Raw genomic sequence first — 26,792 nt, forward strand, 5'->3', positions numbered from 1 at the left:
ACCATAGGTTAAAAAAACAATAATGCTGGGGCCCGGCGCGGTGGCGCAAGTGGTTAAGGTCCTCACCTTGCACGCCCGGGATCCCATATGGGCACCTGTTCTAATCCCGGCAGCCCTGCTTCCCTTCCAGCTCCCTGCCTGTGGCCTGGGAAAGCAGTCGAGGACGGCCCAAAGCTTTGGGACCCTGCACCCGCGTGGGAGACCTGGAAGAGGCTCCTGACTTCGGATCAGCATAGCACTGGCTGTTGCGCTCACTTGAGGAGTGAATCATCGGACGGAAGATCTTCCTCTCTGTCTCTCCTCTCTGTATATCCGCCTTTCCAATAAAAACATAATAAAAATAAATCTTTAAAAAAAAACAATAATGCTGAATGTTCTATGTAGTTTCAAAACCTGGCGAGTCCCTTGAGGCCCTTTCCTCCTCCCTTCACCAGAGAATTTCTGTTCCCTCTTTTTCAAGCCTATTTGATTTCACTGGTAAGGTGCAATCCATCACACTACAGTTCTTCCTTCTTTCCCTGCAAAGTGACTAGCAGACTGTCCCCTCCTCTCCACCTCAGCTGCTCCCGTGTAAGTGACCAGCTGCTCCATCTCAGAACCCCCAGGGCCTCCTTTCTTCTGCCCTTCCTCTCAACAACGCATTCTCATTTAAGGAAAATGCCTTTTCCATTTATTTCCAATATTTTACAAATGCTGTCTATGATTTCTTCTACTTTACTTCCATGGTTCAAAAAGTATCTGAGGAGTAATTTCTAAATTACAGCACTTGGTAGGCACTAAACTTACCATATTCTTAAACAATATTCATTACTTTTGGACCTCTAGTTTTTGCTATTAAAAAAAAAGTGTTTCTTTTTAGACAATATTCTCCTTCCCCTCTGGACTGTTTTATGATCTTTGCCTTTAATATTCTGTAGTTTTATTAGTGCAAATCTAGAGCAGAGGAATCAATTCCTTTTTATTTACAGTTCTTGTAATTTAATGAGCTTCCTGAATCCGAAGAGACTCCTTTCTCCTGAATTTTACTTGGCTTGATTATTTAAATTCTTAATCATTAACTCAGTAAATTATACTATAGAGGTATCCTCATTTCCCAGATAATTCTCAAGCATCACAGAATAGGTCTATTAAAACCACATTTACCTTAAAATGTAGTTGTTTGCTTTGTATTTTAATGTATCATTTTTATAATACAAACCAAGTATGCAGGCAAAGCAACAGTGGGTTTGTCTTGAAAAGTGGCCAGCACTACCCAGGGTAGTGAAATTGGAAAACTTAAGATTCAGACAGTTCTCAACCATTTACCAGCTGTGTCCCCATGGGAAAGTGACCCAGGGTCACTGGAACTCAGTTTCTGTAACTACAACAGTAGATTCTACCACCCAGGGTTGTTGCTAGGATTAAGTGAGATAATAGATGTCTAGCCCCATCTGATCACATCCTGGGCTGGTAGGACAATATCCTAGGGACCACTTGTATCTATGATTAAATTTTTTTGCCATTGAGTTCCAACTTCTCTTTCAATACATGCTCTGTGATCTTGGGTAGAATTCCTGTAAACATGTCTCCTGTATAGTGAGCATGATGTCACAACTTCTCTGTGGAAACAGGTGACTGTGCAGGAAGAAAGGGACTCTGCTGGTCTGGCTGCTCTAGCATCAGTCAGTAGTACAAGTACGAGGACATCCAGTGTCACTGTGTCCCAGCCAAATGTCCGGCACATACAGTCCAAGACCAGTCTGGCATTCACCTCCCTGCAGCTCTCCCATAATGGGCAGTGCTTGAGGTCTTCCATCTGTAGTGGCACTCAGCCTTTTTTTGCTAGCCCCCGCTCTCTCCAGGCACATACCACATACTCCCCATCTCTTGCCACAGCCTCATGCTGACATAATCTGTGTATCCACCAGATCACCTGCACCTGCTTCCCACTTCCTGTTTTCCCACCCACTGGGGACTAACTTTGGTCTAGGGAACCCAGTGAAAATCTCTGCCTGTCAGTGGCTGCTGCAGTCACACAATGGTGTTGGAAAGGTATCCTGGAGAAGGGTCTCCCTTCAAAGACTTTTTTCCTTCCTGAGTACTCCCTTTCTCTTTAAAACTTACACGTAGTCTTTTATTATAAATTAATAATTCTTGATAATAAACTGCTCCTATTGAAATCACTGTGTGGCTACTGTCTCTTGATTGGGCTCATACTGAAATAACAGTCTTCCCAACTCCTCCCTTGCACAATGAATAGAAGCATGGATTGGTTTTCCAGGTATCCCCTTTCCCCTTCTCCAGGTAGGCCAAGTAGCTGATCTCTAACTTGTTCAAAATCAAAGCCTAGGATTAGCATGGAAGGACAAAACTGGAGCACATTTCTCCTTATCTCTAATCACCTGAGCAGCTCATGGATGTTAATTAACAGGAACAATTATATGGGCACTGGCTGGAATCGCCAGAGGTTCCCTACCTGGTTGGATAAGAATTACTTCCACTCTAACTCCTGAAGACTTCAAGTCAGATGAACTTGCTTCATCCAGTTAGGAATATCCACTTGCTTGTCAATGTAATCCCTAGTATCAAGGAACCCACACATCCTAAGGACTGACTTAGCCAAACAGGTTAATACTATCAGTACAAAACAGAGTAGGATTAAGAGACATCAAGGTAGTGAAACTGAAGTTCAAAAGCACAGTGACATTCATAATGATGCAACTAATCTATCCCTCTGTTACAGATATTTTTGTTTTGTTTTTCTTGGGAGGCAGGCCCTTTAAGCTAGACAGGGTAGAAAATCATGTTAACAAAGCAAGTAAGATTCCAAATAAGGAAAAGAAGAATAAAAATACAAATCTTTGGGGCCAGTGCTGTAGGTCAACAGACTAACTCTCCACCTTCAAGCATCGTGTCCTGGATGCTCCACTTCCCATCCAGCTCCTTGCTTGTGGCCTGGGAAAGCAGTAGAAGATGTCCCAGATCTTGGGTCCTTGCTCCCATGTGGGAAACTTGAAAGAGGCTCCTGGCTCCTAGCTTTGGATCATCTCAGCTCTGGCAACTGCAGCTGCTTGAGGAGTGAACCCACAGATGGAAGACCTCTTCATCTTCTGTCTTTAAATCTTCCTTTACAATAAAAGTAAATAAATATTTTTAAAAAATCTTTGTTTTCCATGCCTATCTCTGTTCCACTGCACATCCTTATCTGTGGCTTAGAGAAAAAACATTCTTGTTAAAGTTTATTTCCCAGAAAATTTGAGCAGATGGCTAACCTCTTAGCAGAGCCAGGTAGTTTTATACTGGGCCAACTTAGCTCGACTAGAACTACGTATCTCAGTATTCCCTTCCTTATAGAGCTCCTGTCTAGTGGTAACCACAAGGAAAACCTATGGAAGATGAGAGGCAGCAATGAAGCAGCAGCGTTTACGTTCTGGAGGTCATCTCTGCTCAGAGGTGGAAAGAGAATGATGGCAGGTGCTAATGGATTTTTAATAAAAGTGTATCTTCATTTTCTGTAGTGTCTCCATACAGTCATGTGTCATGACTGCCAGCCCTGCTGAACAACAGGGTTGTTGAGTTGAGTGAGCTCAACTCCAGCATGTGCCTGTGCCTGGCTTCCTGCAAATCCCAACTCATAAGCCACACCAGGGATTATGCATAACGTTCACTGACCTGTTTTACACAGTCCTCAGTCATATAAGAAAATCCTTTTCACATAATACTCATAGTTGTCTTGATGAACATTGATATGCAAGAATTCAAATTCTGAAGAATAGGCTCATATGAATTACATTTTATTTAACACTACTATATATAAAGGTTTGAATTTAGGCTAAAAAAAGAAAAAAGAAAAAACCCACAGAAATAAAGAATAAATCAAATCTAGATTAAAAGCAATCATTGCGAATAGCTTGAAATCTTGGACTAAAAATTCTCCATGATCTAGGAGCTGACACCATTAATGAGACAAGTAAACACATGGTCATGTGATAAAGCCCCTTTAAGAAAGAGAAGTAAGATATATTATCGATGGCTCTGCAGATAGCAACTAGGATAAATGGAAGTAATTACAATCACAAAAAACTTTATTTCTACACACCAAAAAATGAAAAGAATCATGCTTTCACCTAATGAAGAACTTCATAATAGCAAACATTTCAGAGAAGGAGACTTCTGTAATTCCATGATTCCTGAAACTACCAAGTCTTAGGGAAGCAAGCAGACACTGGAGAGTTATTGCCCAATGGGAACAGAGCTTGTACATGAAACGATGAAAATGTTTTGGGAACAAGACAGACACCACAGATTTGTGCACTCAGAAATGGTTAAAACAGCTGGTAGCATGGTGTGGCATGAGTTAAACCACTGTTTGGAATGTGTGCAACACATTTTGGAGGCCCAGCTGCTCCATTTCTGATTCAGCTTCTTCGTAACGTACCTGGGAAATCAGCGGATGACGGTCCAAACACTTGGGTACCTGTCACCAATGTGTGAGACCCAGAGTTCCTGGTTCCTGGATTCAGTCTAGCAAAGGTCTGGCTTGTGGGCATTGGGATAATGAAGCAGCAAATGGAAAAATTTCATATTTCCTCCCTTTCTCTCTCTGCTTCACTTTCTTCTTCCCTTTTTCCTTCCTTTTTTTTCCCTCCTCTTTGTATCACTCTTCCTTTCAAACACATTAACAAAACTTAAAACATACATTAGATTGCAATGATCTGTTTTCCTGTCTCTTAGCGCACAGCCCAGGACTATGTCCATAGCAAAGTCAGATCTGAGTATACACTGTATCATATTTCATGCACATAATTAATAACAACACACTGCTAAATTTTTTGGTAGGCAACTGTACTGTATTCCTCACAAATGTTATCAACTGACTTGGTATCATAAAATTAGAAAAGAACAGTATGTTTCTTGAAGCTATGACACTGTATCACCACAAACTTAGTACTCTATGTAAGAAATGCTAAAAGAGTTAAGCATAAAATTTGGCTTAATAGAAAGCAAAAACTCCTTACTGTTGTGGGTAAAAAGCATTTCTTTTGAACAACAAGAAATGCTTTTTAATGAATTTTACCATCAAGAAGTTTGCCTAAAGTAATTGCTTCAGTAACCGAGTGTTTCATAAGAGCCATAAACAATGATACGCTTTTCAGCAATGTCACCCAAATAAACCAGAACATTTCCTTAAGGGCAAAAAAAAAAAAAAGCCCATGAGAAGCTCATTTGTAAATGTTACATTATCCTGATGATAATGTTCTTACTGATAAAATGGAATATATACATACATATGTATTTAGTTTAGAAAATCGTTCCCTTTTGTCTACACTCACTTATAAATATGCAAATTCAGAAGAACACAGTCCAAGATACTTTCATTATAATACATGAAAAAGGAAAGTACCTAGGAGACTGGGAATGTACTAGCTAAAGGCTTGGCCTTGGAGATCCAGGGCAGATGAATGGCGTTCATGATTCAAGGTCCTTCTGCTTCCTGGGCGCATCCTGGCTACTCATGTGGGATTTTCTCTAGTGCCTACGCCCAGGAGACACCATGAATGGCAGCCACCCCGCCTCTAAAGAAGTATACAAGTCCTATCAGCAAAGCGCTTCCGGGTGGGTATGTTCCACTTCAGTCTCAAAATGAAATCTCATAGACTGGGGGCCATTAAAACATCAGATGTTTATTACCTATAACCCGGCGGCTGAGAAACTGACATTCAAGGTGCCAACAGACGTAGTGTCTAAGTGCTTACACAGTTCACGCCTGGCTCTTTCTCTGTGCATTTCATGTGGAACGAGGAGCCTGCTCTGCGAGGTCTTATTCCTTGGGTCATTTAATCCAACTTTGAGAGTACTATCTTTTATGACCTAGTCACTCTCCAAAAGCTCCATTTCTTCATATTATCTCCTTGGGGGTTAGTATTTCACCATATGAATTTTGGGAGGAAACCAACATCCAGGCCAGAGCAATGGAGAAGTCTGGCACGACTTTCTGGTTGTCAAATGATTCCATTGCTTTCAGCTCAGTTTTCTGAAACGGCAGAATGATGGAAGGGAGCAGCTGTGGAAGAATTGTGAACACGGGGAGATGGAAACAGTTTTCTCATTTTGCTCAAAATATATGCAGGTAAGCAATTTCAGTTAGGTCCAAACTATCAGGAATTGAAATGGTCTCCACTTACAACCAAGCTATATGGATTAAACTCCAAGTAGTAATCCTTCATAACGATCCTAGACAGTGAAATTCAACAATGCCAGAATAATCTTTCTCTCAATTTTAAAGTTAAGGTAGATTTGCCTAGTGTACTTATATTGTTAGAAAAAAAAAATAGGTCTCAGGAGAGAAAGCAGAAGTTTATGCCAATCTCTCTGGACCCATAAACCTCACTGGTGTCTCCAGGACATGGCGGGGGTCCACAGGGATTGGCGATTCTCTTAGTGCTAGCTGCAGCCCTTACCTGTAGATGGGGTCTTGCATCACCAGCATCTTGCTCTCATCCCACGTCCACTCCTTTTTCTGCAATAAAAGAAACTGTACATGAATAAGTTAGGCTTGTCCTCAGCTACAAAACTAGGGCACACATTGAGCTACTAATGCTTTTGCAAACACAGGCATCTGGCTCTTGGCGTGTTGCCCTCTAAGAGGTCTGGGGTTGATTGTTCCCAAAGAATAAGTGGAAAATGTCAAGTGTCTGGTCTGATCAGTTTCCTTCAAGCACTTAAGGAGAGTGTCTCTCTGGGATACAGAGGATAGGCTGGAGCCAAGGAGGTTGCGGGGAACCAGAAGAAGACGCTAAGTTGAAATTTCTTGGAGAAATCTCAAGGGGGAAAAAATTTAGACATCAACCCAGAGAAATGGGAGAGACAGGAAGAACACAAGGGAGAAGGGGGTTTAAGACAAACCTTCTGGAGATGTGAATGACAGTGCCAGAAACTAATGAAATACCGATCCCATGTCAGGGTCTCCGAATTAGAGATTGTTGGGCCTCTCCTAAGAACTAGAGGGGACTGTGTCCAGGTCCTTAGAATGATTTCCAGATGAAGTATTTCATCAGCAGTTTTACTCAAACATGACACTATACATAGCTGGTATGTGCACGGATATACATGTCACTTAGTCTCGGATTTTTAATTCAGCACTAACGCAATACACAGAGGTAGGCTTTGGACTGGCTCATCAGCATGCAGTATCAGGCACTGCTTTACAGACAGCAAAATTTAAACTACAATGAAAACTATTTTCATAAAAAAATTTTTTTTAATTAGAAAGTCAGAATTACAGAGAGAAGGAGACAGAGTAAAGGATATTCCATCCACTGGCTCACTCTCCAAGTGGCCACAATGGCTGGAGTTAAGCCAATATGAAGCCAGAATCCAGGAGTTTCTTCCAGGTCTCCCATGAGGATACAGGGTCCCAACACTTGGGCTGTCCTCAATTGCTTTTCCAGGACACAAGAAGAAAGCTGGATGGGAAATGGAGCAGCTGGGACACAAATCAGCACCCATACAAGATCCTAGCACATGCAAAGCAAGGACTTTAGTTACTAGGCTACTGCGTTGGTTAAAAAAGAAATATCCTATTTTTAGTTGCTACTCACTATCCTATCAATTTTCCTTACATAAATGTTCTCTTTGGAGCAACACTAAATAAGGAAAGTAATCCGTTTTCTAATAAGAACCCCTTCAATTATATAAATTTTGCAAATCTAGATAGTTCTTCCCAGGTTTTGCAAACATCTGTCCCTTGGAAGTTTTACCCGATTTCTTGTACCTTTGGTTGGCTTTCTTGGTACACAGTATATTTACCAACAGTTCCATCAAAACTAGGGACTCTGAATTGGATCTTCAGCTCTGATGCACATACAGTCTGATCAACATGATGCAGACATTCCCTTGAGTGTTCCAGGCACCACACTATGCTTCAGCCAGCATGTACTGGTGTACAGGATGTTTGCCTTATGGGCACCCATGAGGTTGGCTTCCGACTAACAGATTTAAATTTTTCAGAGTTAAAGTCAAATTCTTGGGGACATGTTCTTAGCAATGCAACTGTTCACCATGGAAGTCTTTTAAGCAGCAAGATACAAATATATGTTTAAAATACAATTTGACTGTGGGATAGAGTTTTCATAATATAAGCATTAAACCAAGCTACATCAACAGTCATAGCCACATGTTCTACCTGTACTTTTAAATCAGTTTGGTAGCACTTTACGAAGCATCTACTCTTGACAGAAGTATTCATGTAGTAGGTTTAGCTTAGTAATTATATTTTCCAACATTCTAACATTTCCATTTGGCTCTTCTTTCCTCTGTTTTTCTGCTGAGATGTTCTACTCTCTCATTTACTTCAACAGTGCTTATAATTGCTCACTGTTGTAATGAGTGCCTTATAATCTTTATTGGATAATTCTAGCATTTCTGTCATCTTGGTGCTGGCATCTGCAGATTTCTGTACATCTGAAGTTGAGATTTTCCTCATTACTGGAGCGTGAATGACTTTTAGTTGAAACCTGGATATGTTGAGCATTACAAGACTCTACATATTATTTAGGTTTTCCACATTATCCATCATCTTATGACACTGCTCATGTGGGAGTGAAGTCCACAGGGGTTCCATGTTACACCTGGGGTACATGTGGGGTTCTAGTACCTCACTAGCCTGCCACTGACACCAGTCTGCCTCAGAACAATAGGGGTGCCCTGTCAGTGCCTGCCATGTGGCTTTATTCCTCCTGACCTGGGATGGAGGTTTTCCACCTGGTGTCCACAAACACCATCTGGGGAACAGGGACAGACACTCACTCTCACCTGTCGGGAATCAAAGTCTTAGCATCCTTGTCAGCTTTTGCTGGCACCACCAGGCACAATGGTTGAGGCGACTCATTCCAGGCCAGCAAGGTGAGGTCTATATACGGACTGAGTTATTGCTGGCTTGGGTGGTGGTAGGGCCAGTTTCTTTAGATGGTGTAGCCGGAAATGAATGGTAACTGTCTAAAACTTGTTTGCATTGCTGAATAGCTCCTTTCACCCTCCTTTAGTTGGATACTGCAGGGCCTTATTAGGGATTATTTGTTTCTATTATAACATCTGGATTTTTGAGCTTCTTTAGTTCAAAGTGGGGGTACAGACTCTGAAAGGAAAATCCAAGGAACTCAAAACTTTGTGATTCCTTGGGACTCCAGTTCCACTGCCAGGATGCTTTCTCTCTACCTTTCCAATTTTATATTTGCTGTGTATACAGTGTCCAGAGTATTCCTTTGGAGCAGGAGAAACAAGACAAAGGGTCCTGCTACATCTCAGATGCAAAAGTCTGGTCTATACATACACAAGTGGATGCACACATATACACACAACACACACACACATGTACAGATAACAAACTCCATCAGAAACACTCTGGGCTTCTCTCCCTCAGTGACAAGAATACAGCTGGGCGATGGGGAGGCCCCATCATCTGTAGCTTTAGCAAACATTTCAGCTGAAGCCCCTGCTGTCTAAACTGAAATCCCTTGCCAGAGGATGTTTCACCTGTTGCACATTCTTCTACAGTCTAAATCAGACCTCAGACCTGATGCAGGAAAAGCTCCCAGACACTCCCAAGACAGTTAGCTCCTTTTGTCCCCTTATGCCACTGTCACTGGCCATAGCACATCCTCTGTCAATACATGGCAGTCGTGAATGAAACACTTGATGGGGCAATATCAGAGGCTGTGTGCCCATGGGGGAGTGGATTCTCACTTTTCTTGTGTTCCCACAAGCAGGTGAGTGCTGCTAAGAATCCTCGCTGCTCTGCTGTGATTTTCAAAATTAGTAGAAGAATAAAGACTCAATGCATCAAAGAGGCCATGAAGCCTTTGGCCAAGGCACTACTACATCCACTGCCCCTTCCCAAGAAGGGTTTACACTACGTGTGTGTGATGAAGCCGGTTTGGCTAAACCGGTCATGATCTATTGGACTTAAGACTAGCACACGGGCTAACCATGAAGGAGGACAGGTACCACTGAGGAACTTTTGTAAAACTACCCCACCATTGAGCCCTAGGATAAAAAGTCACTTCCAGCAATCAAATCTTGCCTTTGGAGACTATCATATCCAACACATAATCTAGGTTAAGCCTACAATAATAGAAGATGGGTTTTCGGATCTGCTGCATATATTTCCACTTAAATTGGCTGCAGTACTAAGGAAAGAGGTTACTTGGAATTCCAGCTCCATTTCCTCCTAGCCTAGCAATAATCCCTCCAGCATCAGAAGAAGCTTGGATGAGACTTTTATCTGCAGTTCTAAGGAAGGTAATTCATATATTTATTAAAAGGAAAGGACAACAAGGCAAAATAATACAGAGCAACTCTTCTTTCTCCGGCAGAGCTGAACAAGAGGGTAAGGAAAGGAGATTCCACGGAACCTTATGTTAATTTGATATGAATGAGCACTGTCAGTGTCAACAAAAGCCAGACAATATTTTACTTTTTAAAGAAGTTCTAGCATCCATCTAAAATATCCTGAGGGAAGAAAAACATAGAAACATTTACATCTACTTATTATTCTTCTCTGAAAACCGGACGAAATCTCATCCTTTCCCTTTAAATATCTTGTAGTACTCCTTGAGTAAGTCTATTAAATCTATGAAAGACCAGGAAATTACCAGGGTAACAAGGGATCTGAGAAATAGGATGACTCAACAGTGTCTTAGCTATTCAAGAATGTTAGGCAGGGGACAGTCCTATGGTGTATAGGCTAAGCTTCTACCTACAGTGCTATCATCCCATATGGGTGCCAGTTCAAATCCCGGCTGCTCCACTTCTGATCCATCTCTCTGTTATTGGCCTGGGAAAGCAGCTGAGGATGGCTCAAGGCCTTGGCACCTTGCACCCACTTGAGAGACCTGGAAGAAGCTGTAGATTCCTGGCATCAGATCAACTCAGCTCTGGTTCTTGTGTCCATTTCGGGGAGTGAACCAACAAGTCGAAAATCTCTTTCTCCTCACCGTAACTCTGCTTTTCAAGTAGAAAAAAATATAAGGTTGAGCTCTTTACATCAATGCCTGACTATAACTGGGCAATGTAGTACTACTGGGTCTTTACACTTTCTACCCATTTTCTTCCCTCTATCCTTCCTACTCCACCTTTTTCCAAAACATCCTGAGCAAAGGGCAGCTTGCTTGCACAAGTGTCAGCCCTACTTAGTACCCAGTCAAGACTAGAACCGAGTTCTCCTGGTGTGTAGACCAGTGCTGTTCCAGGAGTCTGGTACAATCAAGAGCTAATGAAATATGGTGAAAGGCTTAATGAGGAGGGAAGTTCTGCCTCACATAATTAATGGGTATCTTAACTCAGCAATAATGTGATTCTCTATTGCCTCAATTTTGCAAACACTTCAGAGAAAAAAGAAAGCAAGACAAACAAGCAGTTCCTTCCTAACTTCCTGTTTGGAAAGTCTTGCACAGAAAAAAAATATATAAGAAAAAAGTTAACAAGAGAAGGCAAACAGGATATAGGCAAACAAAACCAAATGGTTCAGATTTCCAGAATTATAAATCAAAGTTGGCTTCAGCTATAGCATAGGGATACATTATGGAATAGTTACTAGAGCCAAGCTCAATTGATTAGTTTTAGAAAACTTGTGTAGTTCCAAGCCTCATCTGAAACCATTTTCTTTTGCTTTTTGTTCACATGCTTGAAAACAGACTTAGAATTCTGATAGCAGTTTTGCTACACATGGTCCTGAATTGGCTGTGTGTTCCATGGTATGCTGGGAAATGAAAGTACTTCCAATCCAGATGGGAAAGAAGGGAGTAAACAGGGTAGAAGGGGCAGCACATTCATCTAGAATCTGCGAGGGAACACACGCCCCACACAGTCCTATTTTTGCAAAGGGTTCTGGAGGCTCATTTGCTTTGAGCAGCAGCAGGGCTGGGTTTCAGCCTCCCTCTCACCCTTCACCTGCAATCTAGGCTCAGGCAGGGCCTCACATGACCCCGTTAGGAGCACAAACACCAACAAGAGCAGCAGTGAGGCCAAGAAGTAAAGTACATGGGGAGAGAATGATCTGGTTCTCACTAGATGCAAAATTTAAGTGACTGGGGCATGAGGTGGGGAGGGGACAAAAGTGAGGAGTTAGGGCAGACTGTTGTCCTAGGGACAATCACCACATTTTGCTACCATCCACACCTCAACTCCCTACATGTGCATATTTGATGGTATGTCTAAGAGTCTATGGAAAAGTAAAATGAAAGTTTATTTTGGTGTAAGGATGTTGAAATTGGTGCTTAAGTGCTTTTTTTCCCCCCACAAATAACAGATTTGATGAATTCCTTCAAGATCTCCCATAGGCTTAGATTCAGAATTTCTTTGCAACTATATAAACTTACCCTTCAATGCCAACTTCCAGGAACTTCTTGAAGTTCATGGAAACTCCCTCTCTTGAATGAAGGCTCCCCTTCACGTACTGGTGAATCAAACTTTCCAGAGGAAAGAAGGTGTGATCACAAGAATATGCCCCGCAGACCTCCGATCACAGGGGGTTTAAGAATCTGAGAGCCTTGCTGCTGCACAACACAATTTGTCTTCACATTCATTCAGAACCATGCTTGGCAGGGGCTGCTTTGCCAATGCATGAGCAGGTGGGTATACTAAGGCAGACCCTACACTGGGAGTCCTGGGGAATTCTAACAACGTGGGCCACTTTGGGCACACCTCGGCCACTTTGTTGAGCCTTCCTCAGGGAACTCACTCAGTAGGCTAAGAACCTTCTATCTTACCCTTTCCTTTCTACCCTGTTTCTTGAATTTGGGGGTCAGATCTGCCCTATTGTTTGACAGCCATCCCATTTTTCTCCCAGACATCCCATACTGTCAGCCAGAGAATCTAGGCTGACAGAGTGTGAGAAGGTGAGACTGGAACCACATAGGGAAGCTGTTATCTGATTCTCTTGATTCTTAGAGAAGTTGTTTAGCTGGGAGAGGAGAGAAAGATCATTTTCCTGCCTTTAGAACTTCCGCATAGTGCTTTCTTTCACATTATTAAAATGAATCTCCCCCTTAAAGATGAACACTGAGGGCTCACAGAGATTAATTCATTTCCCTTCAAGGCCATTGGGTCTGGAGGTGAATAAAATCCATCTCTTCTACTTCTGGACTTCACGTTCTCTTTGTTACACCCTGCAAAGAAATTAAAGGCTTCTACTCCTCACTGCCAGGAAGCTTTGCCTTCCACAAAGGAGATGAAGGTCTCACTGTGCATGCTTTTCAAAGACCTGGGTGAGGTAAGCACAACCTTGATGTAGGACTTCCTTTATTCTCTACCCATTGAGTGTGAATGTCAAGCTCTGTATGATAATCCACAGCCATTCTGTCCAAACGCTTCTAGCGGGGAACATTATGTGGGAGATAGTTCACAGGCAGGTGAGCCTAGGACAGTACCAAGAAGAGAAAATAGAGTCAGGAAGAGTCATCGCAACCTCCTTTTGGAAGCTAGATGTGGATATGGTAACTGAGAAGACCCTGTTTAGGAATCCCAAAATTGATATTATTTCCTGTCCTTACTGGAAATTACAGAACAGACATACCACAAAATCCATAAGTTTTAAAACCATTCTTGGGCCCGGCGCGGTGGCGCAAGTGGTTAAGTCCTCGCCTTGCACGCCCGGGATCCCATATGGGCGCCGGTTCTAATCCCGGCAGCCCTGCTTCCCTTCCAGCTCCCTGCCTGTGGCCTGGGAAAGCAGCAGAGGACGGCCCAAAGCTTTGGGACCCTGCACCCGCGTGGGAGACCCGGAAGAGGCTCCTGGCTTCGGATCGGCGTAGTATCGGCCCGTTGCGCTCACTTGGGGAGTGAATCATCGGACGGAAGATCTTCCTCTCTGTCTCTCCTCTCTGTATATCCGCCTTTCCAATAAAAAATAATAAAAATAAATCTTTAAAAAAAAAAAAAAAAAACCATTCTTGCATTTTTAATGAACTTGACAGCAATGGTGACTCTTTTTCCCCTTAAAATTTAAATGTAGTAAGCCTCTCAAAAGTTATATCAACTCAACATATGGAGTTCTTGCTTCCAGAGAGAATGGGATTAGACTGAAAATAAAAACTACCTTTTATTCTCAAACATAATTTACAGATAGGAAAATACATTTAAACCTGAAGTGCTAATAAATCCTCATGCAACACATGTAATCCCTAATATGCCTATATTATATTTTTAATTTATTTCAGTTTTTGAAAGAAAAACAATGATGCAGAGAGCTCTTCCATCTGTTGTTTTACTATCTAAAAGCCTATAGCAGTCACGGCTGGGCCAAGCTGAAGCCAGAAGGTAGGTACTCCACCCAGGTCTCCCACATGGGTAGCAAGGGCCCAAGTTGTTGAGCTGTCACCTCCTGTCTGTCAGGGTGCACACTGGCAGGAAGCCTGATCAGAAACAAAGCAATCTATACTTGAACGAGGTCCTCCAATATGGGATGCATGTGTCCCAAGCAGTTTTCATGGTACCAACTGCCTGACTCCTTTTATATCTATTTTGAAGCTAGGAGAAAATACATAAGACTAAGAAATATACCCTGGCTGGAAAAAAAAAAAAGGCAAGGCTAAGTTCAGGGTTAAGATTCACACTCTAGCCCAGTAACTACTTGGATGATCTAGAGACAGTCATCTCTCTTATTCCTCTGTTGCTATATGCAATCAATTCAGGGGGTCAAACCAGATCCTTTAAATCCTTTACATTTTACTTCTATAATTGAGTGCCTCCTTTTCTTACCCAAATTAGATCTGAGTTCATGTTGTCCTAGTAACCAGGACTACAACTTGACAGAAAAATAGTTTCCTTGGAATGTGATATCCCTGACATACTGTACAGGCTGGAAGGTAAAGGCTCTGTTTGAATTCATTAAGTATCTCTTGCAGAATAGATTCTATCTCAAGGAATCCGGTGAGAATCGCACATACCCAGAGCAATAATGCTAGTAAAAAGAACCTGCTTGTGATTTCAGCAAGACACACCTTCTTTGAAACTGATTGTACTATCAATGACACTAGAGATCTTGGGTAAGTGGCTCAATCTTCTTTCGCAAAATGAGAAATGAGGATCAGAATGGTACCTACCTCATGGAGTGCTGTAAGGACTTGGAATGTGTACAGGACATCAAACAAAGCTTAGAAACTGTAGGTGCTCCATATGAGTGTTAGCTGTTAGCAGCTATCCACAGTAACTTCTCACTATGCCATTCCTTCCATCAGTTTTCCCCTGTGATCTTCACCTTCCTAAACACCAGTTTTCCCCTATTACTTTCACCATTCCCCAACACATTTTTTTTGAGAGCAAACATGGTCCTTGCACCCTAAAGGAACAACTAATTTCTAATGAGACATAACAGACCTATATGAGTATCTAACACCATTAAATTAGCAAACATTACTGGAAAGGATTTCAACCTACTATCCTTATGTATGCTACAGTTCCTTGAACCCAATGGACATATGATAGTTATTTCTTAATAAGAATGATAGAGCTTTTCTAGATTGTTGCCTTAAGGGATCCCAGATAAGTTACTGCTTTCTGAGCGAAGCCACATAAAAATGAGGCCTCAAGAGGGTTAAAAAAAAAAAAAAACCCTTGGAAGCTGTTCAAGATTAATTTTTCTTATTCAGGATTCTCCTCCCTAGCAAATGCTGTGACAATTCTGGTACAATAATAAATAATGATTATCATGTATACAGAGAAGACAATTACTTGTGCTTAGTTGGGAGTTGAAGAAAATGTACTGATTAAGAGACATCAAAGTAAAGTTAATTATCTCAGTAACTGGTTTTACAGCACAAATTCAACCTAGATTAATGCCAAATTTGAGATTCATTATCTGCTGGCATTAGCTCAAAAACACAGCATTTTTAGATAGCCAAAAAAGATGTTTTTACACCTCAAAGAAACATGATTACAACATATTTGGTCACTGTTTATACTAATAGAATGCACCTGAAGATTGGAGGTACCCGAACAAGCCCTGCTAACAGTACTTTCTATGGAATTAGCAATGTCTGATGAACCCTTTCTACATCCACAAAAGACTCTCATCTGCCTTTTTTAAAACAGAAGATGAAAGAGGAAAATGTGATAGTCAAAAGAACAAACTAGACTTCATTATACCCAATCACTAAGTACTTCTTTGTGATTTAATGACACTATCACAAATAACGTTCATTCACCCAACTACCTAATAGCTACAATTACTGAAAACACACTACATCTGACAGGTGTGCAGGTAAGTGTTAGACTTACAAAGATGGTCTCTGCCCTTAAAAAGTTCACTGGAGGGCAGGGCCTCCTTGCAAAAACATTTGGCTTTCCTTGCAGGACGCACCCTACCACTCACCAGCTGGAGACAGGGCGAAGGCAGAAAGGAGGTATAATGGCTGCTCTCAGGATATCTGACCTCAGAGGGTTCTCTGTGTCCTCGAGTACTGGGACACAACAATGTGATCTGCTTAGATATATATATATATACATAGTGTGTGTGAGTATTCTAAAAATGTTCCAAAGACTGAGATGTGCCCTGGTGACCTCATAATATGCATCTAAATACAAAAGAAACAATTGCAGAGCTGGAAAGGTTCAATCACCCAATGCAACATTTGATCTTTAAGTTGGAAACCAGAGAGGTAAAGTAACTTTTTCAGAGTGGAACCAAGGCTAGAACCCAGGCCTCCTCATCTCAGTCGAAGGCTCATCCAGCATGACACACTGATCCAGTGAAAAGTAAGACTGTTCAATATTTCAATATTTCTGCCAACCAGCCCAGCATCCCTACTGAATCAGTAGGATATATGTTAGGCTGCTTGTCAGTAACTTGTAACTAACTGACTGTAAGCCATGGTGCGTCTACACTCACAGCAGTTCCAGTTTTGCCCTGATTACAATGGCCATCAGGGAAACTTGCTGATTCTTCCAACTCTTGAGAGGAAATAGTGCTTTCATGCTCTCATGTCTACTGTTACCATCTCCCACATCTATAAAAAGATAGGTAGTATGAGAGAGGGGGAGAGAGGAAAGGAGAGAGGGAGAAAGAAAGAGGTGTTGGTAGCACACTCAGACATTAGAGGCTGTCACATGAGAATAAAATGAGCAAAAAAAGCTGATTACCACTAATGTACATTCATCTGTCAGAGGCAATATAGAATGAACACTGTGATTAAAGGCATCTTAGGATCACAGTCACAGCCCTGAAACGGATACCAAGTGTGGGTGGAAGAAACAATTTGGGAGACTCCCCTTTCCCAAGCCTGGCACCGGAAAAATCAGACCTAGGAAAAAAGACCTGCCAGGTCACCTCTTATTCTAAGCCAACAGGAAGGCAAACCCACAATGGAGATTACTGGGATGGAGTTTCAAAGTGAAGTCACAAGCTTTACCCAGACTACTTCCAGGAGGTGCTACTCCAGCTCCACCTTCATGGACTTAGTGGGAGCTGGGAGGGACTCTCTCAGGTAAGGCCTCGACAAACTGTCACCCTACACATTGGTGATGCAACCTCAGTGCTCTCAGTGGAAGAATGAGGATACCGCCACATGGGGTGCATGATACATAAGATTGTTCCCCAACGACAGGACAACAACGATGCCCACAATGGATGACACCACAAGTTTAGCATGTTACCCAAACTGAACAGGGGATCACCCCTGTGGACTGCAGGCCTTGAAATGTCACCTAATTGAAAATAAACAAAAATATGTCAGTCCAAAGCAGGTATACCTTGGGTGGTAGGGAGATAGAGGGAGTGTCAGTTATGACCATGTGGAAGTCAGAGAGCCTTAGGAAGAATATGGCAGAAACAGCATCTGCCCAAGAAGGCCACTGTAGGCATGAGTGAATTCATTCACTGTACTGCCAGAGGTCCAGAAACACTCCTGATGCACAGTTTGCCAACTTGCTCCATTTCTGTGCCCTCCCAGGACCTCTGCAGCCATGTGCCTTCCTAGGTTCTTGCCTCCAAAAGAAAATGTGCTCAACAGACTAACAAGAATATCTCATCTGGGAAACTCTTGGATGTCCTAGAGTGGATTCAGAGACTGCTGGCCTACTTCATTCCTCACCCCTTTTAGCCTTGGTCATTGTTGGTTAGTATCCTAAGGTTCGAAACCTCAAAACTCCTGAGCCTGAGTTTCTGGCTATGCAAGGCTGACAGTTCAGTCTCTGATGAGGGAGGAACAGGACAGTGAGGAGATTACCACCAATTCCCCTAGGTGACTGGGTGTCATAAATGTTGACCAAGAGAGACACACACAAAGACTGATGAAAGGATGGAGGGATGACTTGTTAATGAGTGTGAAAGCATCTTGTGAGAAAAGGGCCTGCAATTGGCAACTGTTGAATCTGTTGGTCCATTAGTGCATGGAGCTTCCAGTTCCCTCACAGGAAGGCCTGAGTCACACAGGAAACCAGTTCCCTGGAATAATGAGCTTGGGCTGCGCTGGTCCATTATTTTCTCTGAGGCTATCCTTGTTCACGTTCACAACGTTATTATCCACAGCTGCTTTAACTGGGGCCCTGGGATTTGACAAGCCTCAGCTTGCTTCAGCAACTCTCCTGCTCAGAACTCCTGGGAGGACCACTCATAAACTGCCTCATGGCTACACACTGTGTGCATATGTGTAAGGGAGGGAGGGTATCTCAGGGGCAAGAGGGGGATGGAACCAAGGTCCCACAGGACAAACTTAATAGGCTACTGTAAATGCCTTGCACTTGTGAATGTTGAAGGAACCAGGTCTTTAAAAACAGTATATCACAGTCTAATTTTTCCTACACACTTCCAAACTCAGTTATAAAACACTTTCTGGAACAACCACTAAAGATATTTGGGGAGTACAGCAGAACACATTTGGCTTGGGACTGCTCAGGGATGAAATGGGAAGACTAAAGCCAACTGTAAATTCCCTATCTCTAGAGATGTCCAATCCCACAACTGGATCACCTCTTTTATGAGAAGACTGTAAAGAAGACCTAAGGCCTTGGGCAGGCAAATGACTATTCATTAAGAGACCCTTCAATCACGAGAGTCTCCAGGTAGATGCGGTCTATTACTACTCAGTAATGCCTTTGCCATCCATACTTCCACACACTCCGCTTCCCAGACTCATCATCTGACTTGGGTTTCATCTGAATTAAGAGCAGTGCAGGTTTGGAACCACAAGAAACCCAAGAGGCCTATGGTGTTGCCTTCAGCACAGTAATCCAAAAAAGCAAAGGCATCAACAGAATCAAGAAACAGAGCAAAATACATGCCTCTCACATCTCCAGGATCTTCTGTCTGTCTTCTTGAAAATACACTTCCCCATTATACTAATATAACCCAGGTAATGTTAACCAAGCAGTAAATGTTACCCTCGGAGAACACATACAGCACACACAAAACGTACCTGTCTCCTGGTACTCTAGTCTCCATTACACTCTTTGCTTATGAGGGTACATGTGTACAGTTGTTGCTCTATACATCTTAATTTTTGTATTATGTATGAAGGTTGGCTTGTATCACAGAGAACACGGTATTTGTCCTTTTGAGACTGATTTATTTCACTAAAAGTAATGATTATTGTAAAGTACAGGGGATATGACAGAAGGGTGAAGAAGAGGGAAGAGGGAAATGAAGGATGAGGGGAAACCTTATACTTACAATACAATGGAAAGCAAAAAAAAAAAAAAACAAGATTAAAAAAACTAGGTGTTTAAATCACCTGTGTTCACTTGCTGGTCTCACCCCACTCAGGGGCTGGCTCACTAAATGGCTTATACCTCCCTCCGCTGCACTCCATGCTTGCTGTGTCCCACCCTTCCCTACCCTGAAAAGCTGTGGATGATGTATTTAAATACAGGCTATGGCAGCAGCAAGTATACCACGAGGGCACAGGACACACTATGGGGGCTACCTGGCAGTGGCGTTAGGATTGAGGGTTGTTCCAGTGGGGGCAATTGCTGAAGAGCTTCCTCATGTCCGCTCCCCCACCGAATCCAGTGATTATTATTGCTTAAATTGGAACTATTTCCTCAAGATTGAGAATGTAAAGGTAAGGATATCAGAATGTTAAAGAGGAAGTTGGAATGCAAGGATGAGAGATGACCCATCATCCATCATCTGTGATGTAGATACCAGAACTGACTGAGCAACCATCTGATCGAGTCTCTGGAACCTGCCTTACCCTTGCTCTACTATATCCTCTGTTCATCAAAACAGAAGACCTCACCATAGAAGCAGGTTATTCCGTCAAGAGAGTAGCCTGGGAGAAAAAGGTATCCCATATCTATTCTCCCTGCTTCCCTCTCCACCACAGTTATTCAAAGTTACTTACCTTTTTCTTCTTCTTCAGAATCACCTTGACACCATCCACTGAAACCATAATGCTTACTTTCTTTTTCTTGATGTTCTTGGCTTTAAACTCATACTGCAAGAGAGAAGAGAACAAAGAAGCACAATCAGATGACATCAGTGTATCTAAACACCCCCTTGCCAATCTGTGACCTGGAAAAGAGGGCATTGGAAAACAGAATGTGGGCCTAGTTCCTGGATGGGAGATGTTCGGAGGGTGTAAAGTCAAGTGGTGTCAGCCGACAGGGCTCAGACAATCTGGGTTAGAACAAAGACTCAAAATATTCATCAATTCCTCCACCCAGCCATCAAGCAGGATCACGGAAATGGACCTAATTCATGTTAGCTGGGAAAAAGCATTTTGATAATCTCATCAGTACATCAGACGCATTCCTCAATACCTCTTGGTACTACTTGATGACTTTCACTACCAGGCAAGCATTCCTGTGTATAACCAGAAGCTGTCACAACTCATGATCAGTGAAGGTTAGTAAGAGCTGGGTCCCGTTTCGTGGTGAGAGATTTTCACATGCTAAAAGATATTTATGAATTTTTCTTATTTAAAGAGCTATTTATTCTTATTGCAAAGCCAGATATAGAGAGAGAAGGAGAGACAGAGAGGAAGATCTTCCCTCTGATGATTCACTCCCCAAGCGGCTGCCATGGCTGGAGCTAAGCCGATCTGAAGCCAAGAGCCCAGAGCCTCTTCTGGGTCTTCCATATGGGTGCAGGATCCCAAGGCTTTGGGTCATCTTCTACTGATTTCCCAGACCACAAGTAGGGAGCTGGATGGGAAGCAGAGCCACTGAGATTAGTACCAGCACCCATATGGGATCCCGGCACATTCAAGGCAAAGACTTTAGCTGCTAGGCTACTGTGCTGGACCTGGTATTTACAGATTCTAATTTATCTTCTATGAGTTCCCTAAGCCTTTATCAATGGATAGATCTCCACAGCTACACATAGATATATCAGCCCCAAGATTTGGGAACCAAACATATTCCAAGAAAAGATCTGAACAGTGAGAACAGTGGGCACTGCCTCCCAACAACTAAAATTTGGACTCAGACCCTTCACTGCTGAAGCACATTTGCCTCACCCTCAATCCCAGATGTGTTACATCTGTCTATTCACAGCCATTCCATTTTATATTTCATTTCATTGTTATGTTGTTTACATAGTAAGCAATGTGGGGAGGGTGGAGACATGGAGGAAGGTGGGTTGGATAAATGTTTCCAATTGTTTTCTTTTTTTTTTTTTTGACAATCTTTACATAGTTAATTAGGGTAAAAAGGTTCAAGGGCTACAGGAAAGTGTGTAACACTATTATTTTTTTCCATATTGTTTCCTTCATGTTTAAAGGGGGGTATTAAGCGTAAAAAGGTTCACCCAATTTCCCACCCTCCCCAGATCCCGGATGTAGGGCATGCTCTGAGGTTCTTGCTCAAGTGGTTTTGATAGTTCAACAGTTATGAATCGCTGCCAATCTTGCCACTCCAAGCACTATGCGGTCCTTGAAGAATCCACTGATTGACATAGTCCATCATAGAGTCTCTTTCTCCTATATCTGCAGGAAAAGGGGATGGAAGGGGCACTCCTTGCTACCAACATGTAGCCATTTTGTACACAAGTGTAGCTATGCAGAATGGATGGCATTATTCTATGATCTCCTCTAGTTAACGTCACCATTTCCATGTAGCTCCTACCATCTAGAAAACTGACCTAGCGAACTCTCTAATCCAACATCCAGGCTACAGATCAACAAACAAGTAGCACAAGAACCCCAAATCAATCCAGAGACTCTATTCTCTAGGATCGTTTATACTCATGACTGGTTCCTACTACACCATCCATCAGGCCTTGCAAGAAGGACCCAGTTCTGTCTATGCACCTGAAATTCCTTCATCTCTTCAGTTAGCATGTGAAACAGTCCATGTTAACAAGATGAGAGGAGTAAACTTTTGACAATCTCATCAAAAATCCGGAAACTTCTCTTGACCATGTGTCTTAGTAGTTGGATAACTCAGAGATTCCATCTAAACTATACCTTGGACTAAAATCTCAGTGTCACACAGGATTGGTGTTGAAGCTCTGTGACTGTCTTACTCTTTGGGCAAGGCACAGCCTTGCCAATGGAAGTGAAATATCTTTCTATCCTCAGGGCAAATTCTGGTTCATCAGTGATTTGAGTATCTGGGTACTGTAATCAGAATCATGTCCTAGTCTTGTGGTCGCTCCCCATCTCCATTCACATTGCTCTGTGAACCACTCTCCTTTTCATTAAACGGTCCTGGAAGAATGAAACATAGAAGCAAAGATATGGGAGAAGGAAAATGCTTTAGCCCAGGAACCCAAGGTCCACTAAGAGTAAACAGTAAGGAGAATGAGAGACATATTTGACAACGCTTGGGAGACCAGGGTTTTCTACTGCAGTTGGCTGGGTGGGGCCTAAGCCATTCTGAGCCCACAGACTGCTGTAGGCCAAAGGCAGGTCTAACTGGCACGCTCCTGGGGACATGGTTCCAATTCAGTGTGTCCCTGTGATGGTAGTATTCTGCTCAGTTACAGAGATAGATGAACTGAGAAGAACTCCAGGTGGGAGAACTGATGGGATCACTTACAAGGTAACTGACTTTGTCCTTATGGCTTCTGGAGAGGTACAGCAGCTACACTTCCATTTCCTGACCCTGACTGCATGTACCTCTTCACTTGGGCTTTAATAAACACATCCATCCAGCGGGCCTCCCCTGTAAACAAGTCATTGAAAATCAGGGTTCCTTCTACCAGTCAAAGGAGTACAGAAGGATGCATTCTGATGAATTCCGATGGAAGTTAACAGTCCTGGAAACCACAGAAGGATAATGCCTGTCCTAAACACATCAACTATTAACTATTGTCTTTGATCATTCCTGGTATGCTGTGTTCACATGACCTTTATACTTTTTCTTGTCTTTCCCCTAGCAACAAAATTAAACCAAACCTCGCCTTGAATGCACCAGGATGCCATGTGGGCGCCGGTTCTAATCCCGGCAGCTCCACTTCTCATCCAGCTCCCTGCTTGTGGCCTGGGAAAGCAGGCCCATCAGTTCTCCCACCTGGACAGCCCAACGCCTTGGGACCCTGCACCCGTGTGGGATACCCGGAAGAAGTTCCTGGATCCTGGCTTCGGATCGGTTCATCACTGGCTGTTGTACTCACTTGGGGAGTGAATCATCAGATGGAAGATCTTCCTCTCTGTCTCTCCTCCTCTCTGTATATCTGACTTTCCAGTACATAAATAAATCTTAAAAAAATAAAAAAAAAAAGCTTAAGACAGCAGAGAAGGGCCTACAGACCCTCCGCATGGCTCCATTGTCATTCTCCACAGCTCTGTTTCCAGAAAGCACCATGTCTGCCAAGCCAAACACTTAAATATCATGAATTTCCAGACGAAATCTCTGGGGCTTTTCTTTAATCAAGATCCCTCCCTCCCCCAACCTTGCACAAGGTGCCCAGTTAACGTCTTCGCTTGTGTATCCAAAACCTTAACTATTTCTACAGTTATTGTTTTGACAAGTTTGGCCATGCCTTTTAATACCTTCAGCTTAAGAACTCAAAACGCAATTAAAGGTTCTCTTTGTAACTGGAAAGCAGCCTCTAATTTGATTTCTGTACACACATTCTCTGGTGGCTCTTACAGGGTCTGTGGGCATGGTGACCATAACGAAAAGCACTATCCACTTTTCTCTCAGAATTTCAATGACAATGACAACACAGGTATTTCTTAAAACGGCTGGTGGAAATGTATCTCCTAATGAAGAAGAGCAACTGTGGCAGGAAACAGGCCTTCAGGTCCTGTTACAGTTGTCAGTTCCACCTAAGTGTTTATAAAGCGCTCTTGGGTTGGACATACTCTGCATCTATTCCACCTGTCTACCAGCCACACATCCCAGACCCTTTCCAACCACAGAATTAGAATTAAACTGCAGTTCTGTTGGAAACTATGGAAATGAAGAGTCTGAAAATGATTCAATATTTATTATCACTAAGCCATCTGTTTATATGACAGTTACACTTCACTTGGACAACTATTATTATACTCCTGGGGTGGGAGAGGGTGAGAGAATGGATTTGGAAACAGGGAGGTATGGAGTAACGAGGAGAACAGAGAAGAGAAGGGTCTCTTAGGGGCAAGTCCTCCTTCGGCTCACACTGTGCTGCTCCAAAGTGGAATGGACCTCCGCCTGGACAGGCATGCTCAGAAGGAAGCATGTGTGTTCCAGAGGACAGGGGCTGAAGAACAAACAGGGCTGCTGTTGCTGCTGACACCATCTGTGGCACAGACCAGCATCCCACAAAGTCCTTGCCAGTCCTTGCCAGTCCAGGAGTGTGTGCCAACAGATCTGGCCCTGACCCTACCCCAGTGTGGCCAAGTTGATCTAATACCTTTGTTTTTTTCTCAGTCAGAGCACCCTTTTCTTCCCCTGCTCCCCAGATGAAACAGCCAGGGGGAGCCTTGAAGATCTAACCTTTTAGAGAATGAAACAACGCACATCTCGGGAAAGATGAAAAGGAAGTGTTTGGGGTTTATCACTAGATCTTTGGGACTTTATATTGCAACAGTAGCCTTGAAATTTAGTGTGCTATGCCATCCAGTGAGTCCAGGACAGGGAAACTGGGTAGAGAAGCCAGCAAGGGCCAGGAGTAAATAATCAACAAGTGACATGAGTAAGAATCTTGGCTGCTGCTCAGGCAGCTGCTTCCACACCAGCAGTCTGGTTTGTGAACCTCTCCTGACCCTGACTGCCAAAACGGCTTCCTAGCCCCATATGTCTCAGTCTAGTCCCAGGAAATCCAAGAAGGAGAAATAGGGAATCCGTAGCAGTGACATGACTGATTCAGCAAAGGAGGGCCTAGCCCAGTCCTGGGCTTGACGCTGCACTGCAGAAACAGAAGTAGCAGGGAGTTTCTCAGATCCAGGAGAAAGACAAGTGCTCTCAGATGTATACCACATACTTAATCTATTCTTATCACAGCAAGTAGTCTCCTGAATGATTCCAATAGCTGATTTTTAACATATAATGTGTGTGTGTGTAATTTCCTCTCAGAAAAAAACAGGAACCTTGGTTCCTGAGTTCCCATGGCTACAAATCACTTGGTCAGCGACATATTCTCTCACCTGCCTTACAGATGACTGTTCCATTATTCTTTTTTAAAGATTTGTTTTTATTGAAAGATTTACAGAGAGAAGGAGAAAAGGATCTTCCATCCACTGATTCACTCCCCACATGGCTGCAACAGCTGCAGCTGAGCTGATCCGAAGCCAGGAGCCTCTTCCAGGTCTCTCATGTGGGTGCAGGGTCCCAAGGCCTTGGGCCATCCTTTCTTTCTTTCCCAGGCCACAAGCTTGGAGCTGGAAGAGAAGTGGAGCAGCTGGGACATGAACCAGTACCCATAGGGGATCGTGGCACATATAAGGCAAGGACTATAGCCACTAGGCTACTGCACTGGGCTCTGTTCCATTATTCTTATCTATCAAATTCATTTTGCCCAGCTCCTTCCCACTGCTACAATGCTAAGGTATTCAGAGGCAGCCTCAACAAGAGGAGCGGAATCGGACTGCAGAAGCCAATAGTAACCATCCCTGCTCTGCAAATGCTTGGTTTACATTTGCCTATGTTTGCTACCTTTTCAGAGGAGCGTTTGTGTCTTTGCTTCTTGTAAATGATCATATGAACTTTACAAGCATCTGCTGACACGGTCACTGGGCATTTTAATTGTTCTGCTTGTGATCTTGGTGTCATGAGTGAGAGCTCACCTCCACAACAAAACCTAAGCACCTCAACCAAAAGGGCTGTCTTGTAAAGGATTTATGAAAATTCTGTTTTGTATTACTAAGAATTTAATAAAGTAAATATACATACACATGTTCATCGCAGCATTATTCACAACAGGCCCAAATGTGGAAACAACCCAAGTGTCCATCAGTGGCTAAATCGATAAGATGCAATACATATATCCTACATTCCAGTAAAATGCAATGGAATATTTCCTAGCCCTGAATATGACAGAAGTCCCCATTACCTGTTACAACATGGATGAACCTTGAAGAAGTTATATTACATGAAGTAAGTCAAACACTGCAGATGTCTATTCATATAAAATTAGTCAAATTTATACAGAAGAAAATGAAAAGCTGCTGGTAGAGGGCAGCAGAGGGAGAAAGGCAAGTTGTTCAATAGTATAATAGTATAAGCCTCAGTTTATCAAAATGAAAAATTCTGGAGATAGAAGGCAGTGACTGTTGCACAACCATGTGGATTTGCATAATGCCACTGACCTATGCACTCAAAAATGGTAAATTGTAAGTTATGTATATCTTACTTAAACTCCGAAAACACTGCATAACAAATATATTTCTCTCATGCATGGAAACTCCACTTTCATTCTGCTTACAAGAGGATATTTCTGTAACTCCCAC

The 26,792-nt window shown here is 42.7% G+C and overlaps 1 protein-coding gene across 2 annotated transcripts in view; it reads right to left on the minus strand.

Moving 5' to 3' along the window:
* The window catches only part of LOC121171574 (nitric oxide synthase 1 adaptor protein), a 310,882-nt gene that overhangs the window by 54,337 nt on the left and 229,753 nt on the right, over window positions 1-26,792 (minus strand). Inside the window, exons 3-4 of one of the 2 annotated variants that reach the window (XM_041003300.1) lie at window positions 20,316-20,408; window positions 6,441-6,499 (exon numbers count right to left, since the gene is read on the minus strand). In XM_041003300.1, coding sequence (XP_040859234.1) covers window positions 6,441-6,499; window positions 20,316-20,408 — 152 coding nt within the window. Of the gene's footprint in view, window positions 1-6,440; window positions 6,515-20,315; window positions 20,409-26,792 lie in introns of both variants that reach the window. The other variant, XM_041003301.1, reaches the window with a different exon arrangement.

This window comes from Ochotona curzoniae, unplaced genomic scaffold (genome assembly GCF_017591425.1).
Source record: "Ochotona curzoniae isolate NIBS_2020 unplaced genomic scaffold, NIBS_Ocur_1.0 scaffold_2683, whole genome shotgun sequence".
Lineage (NCBI taxonomy): Eukaryota > Metazoa > Chordata > Mammalia > Lagomorpha > Ochotonidae > Ochotona > Ochotona curzoniae.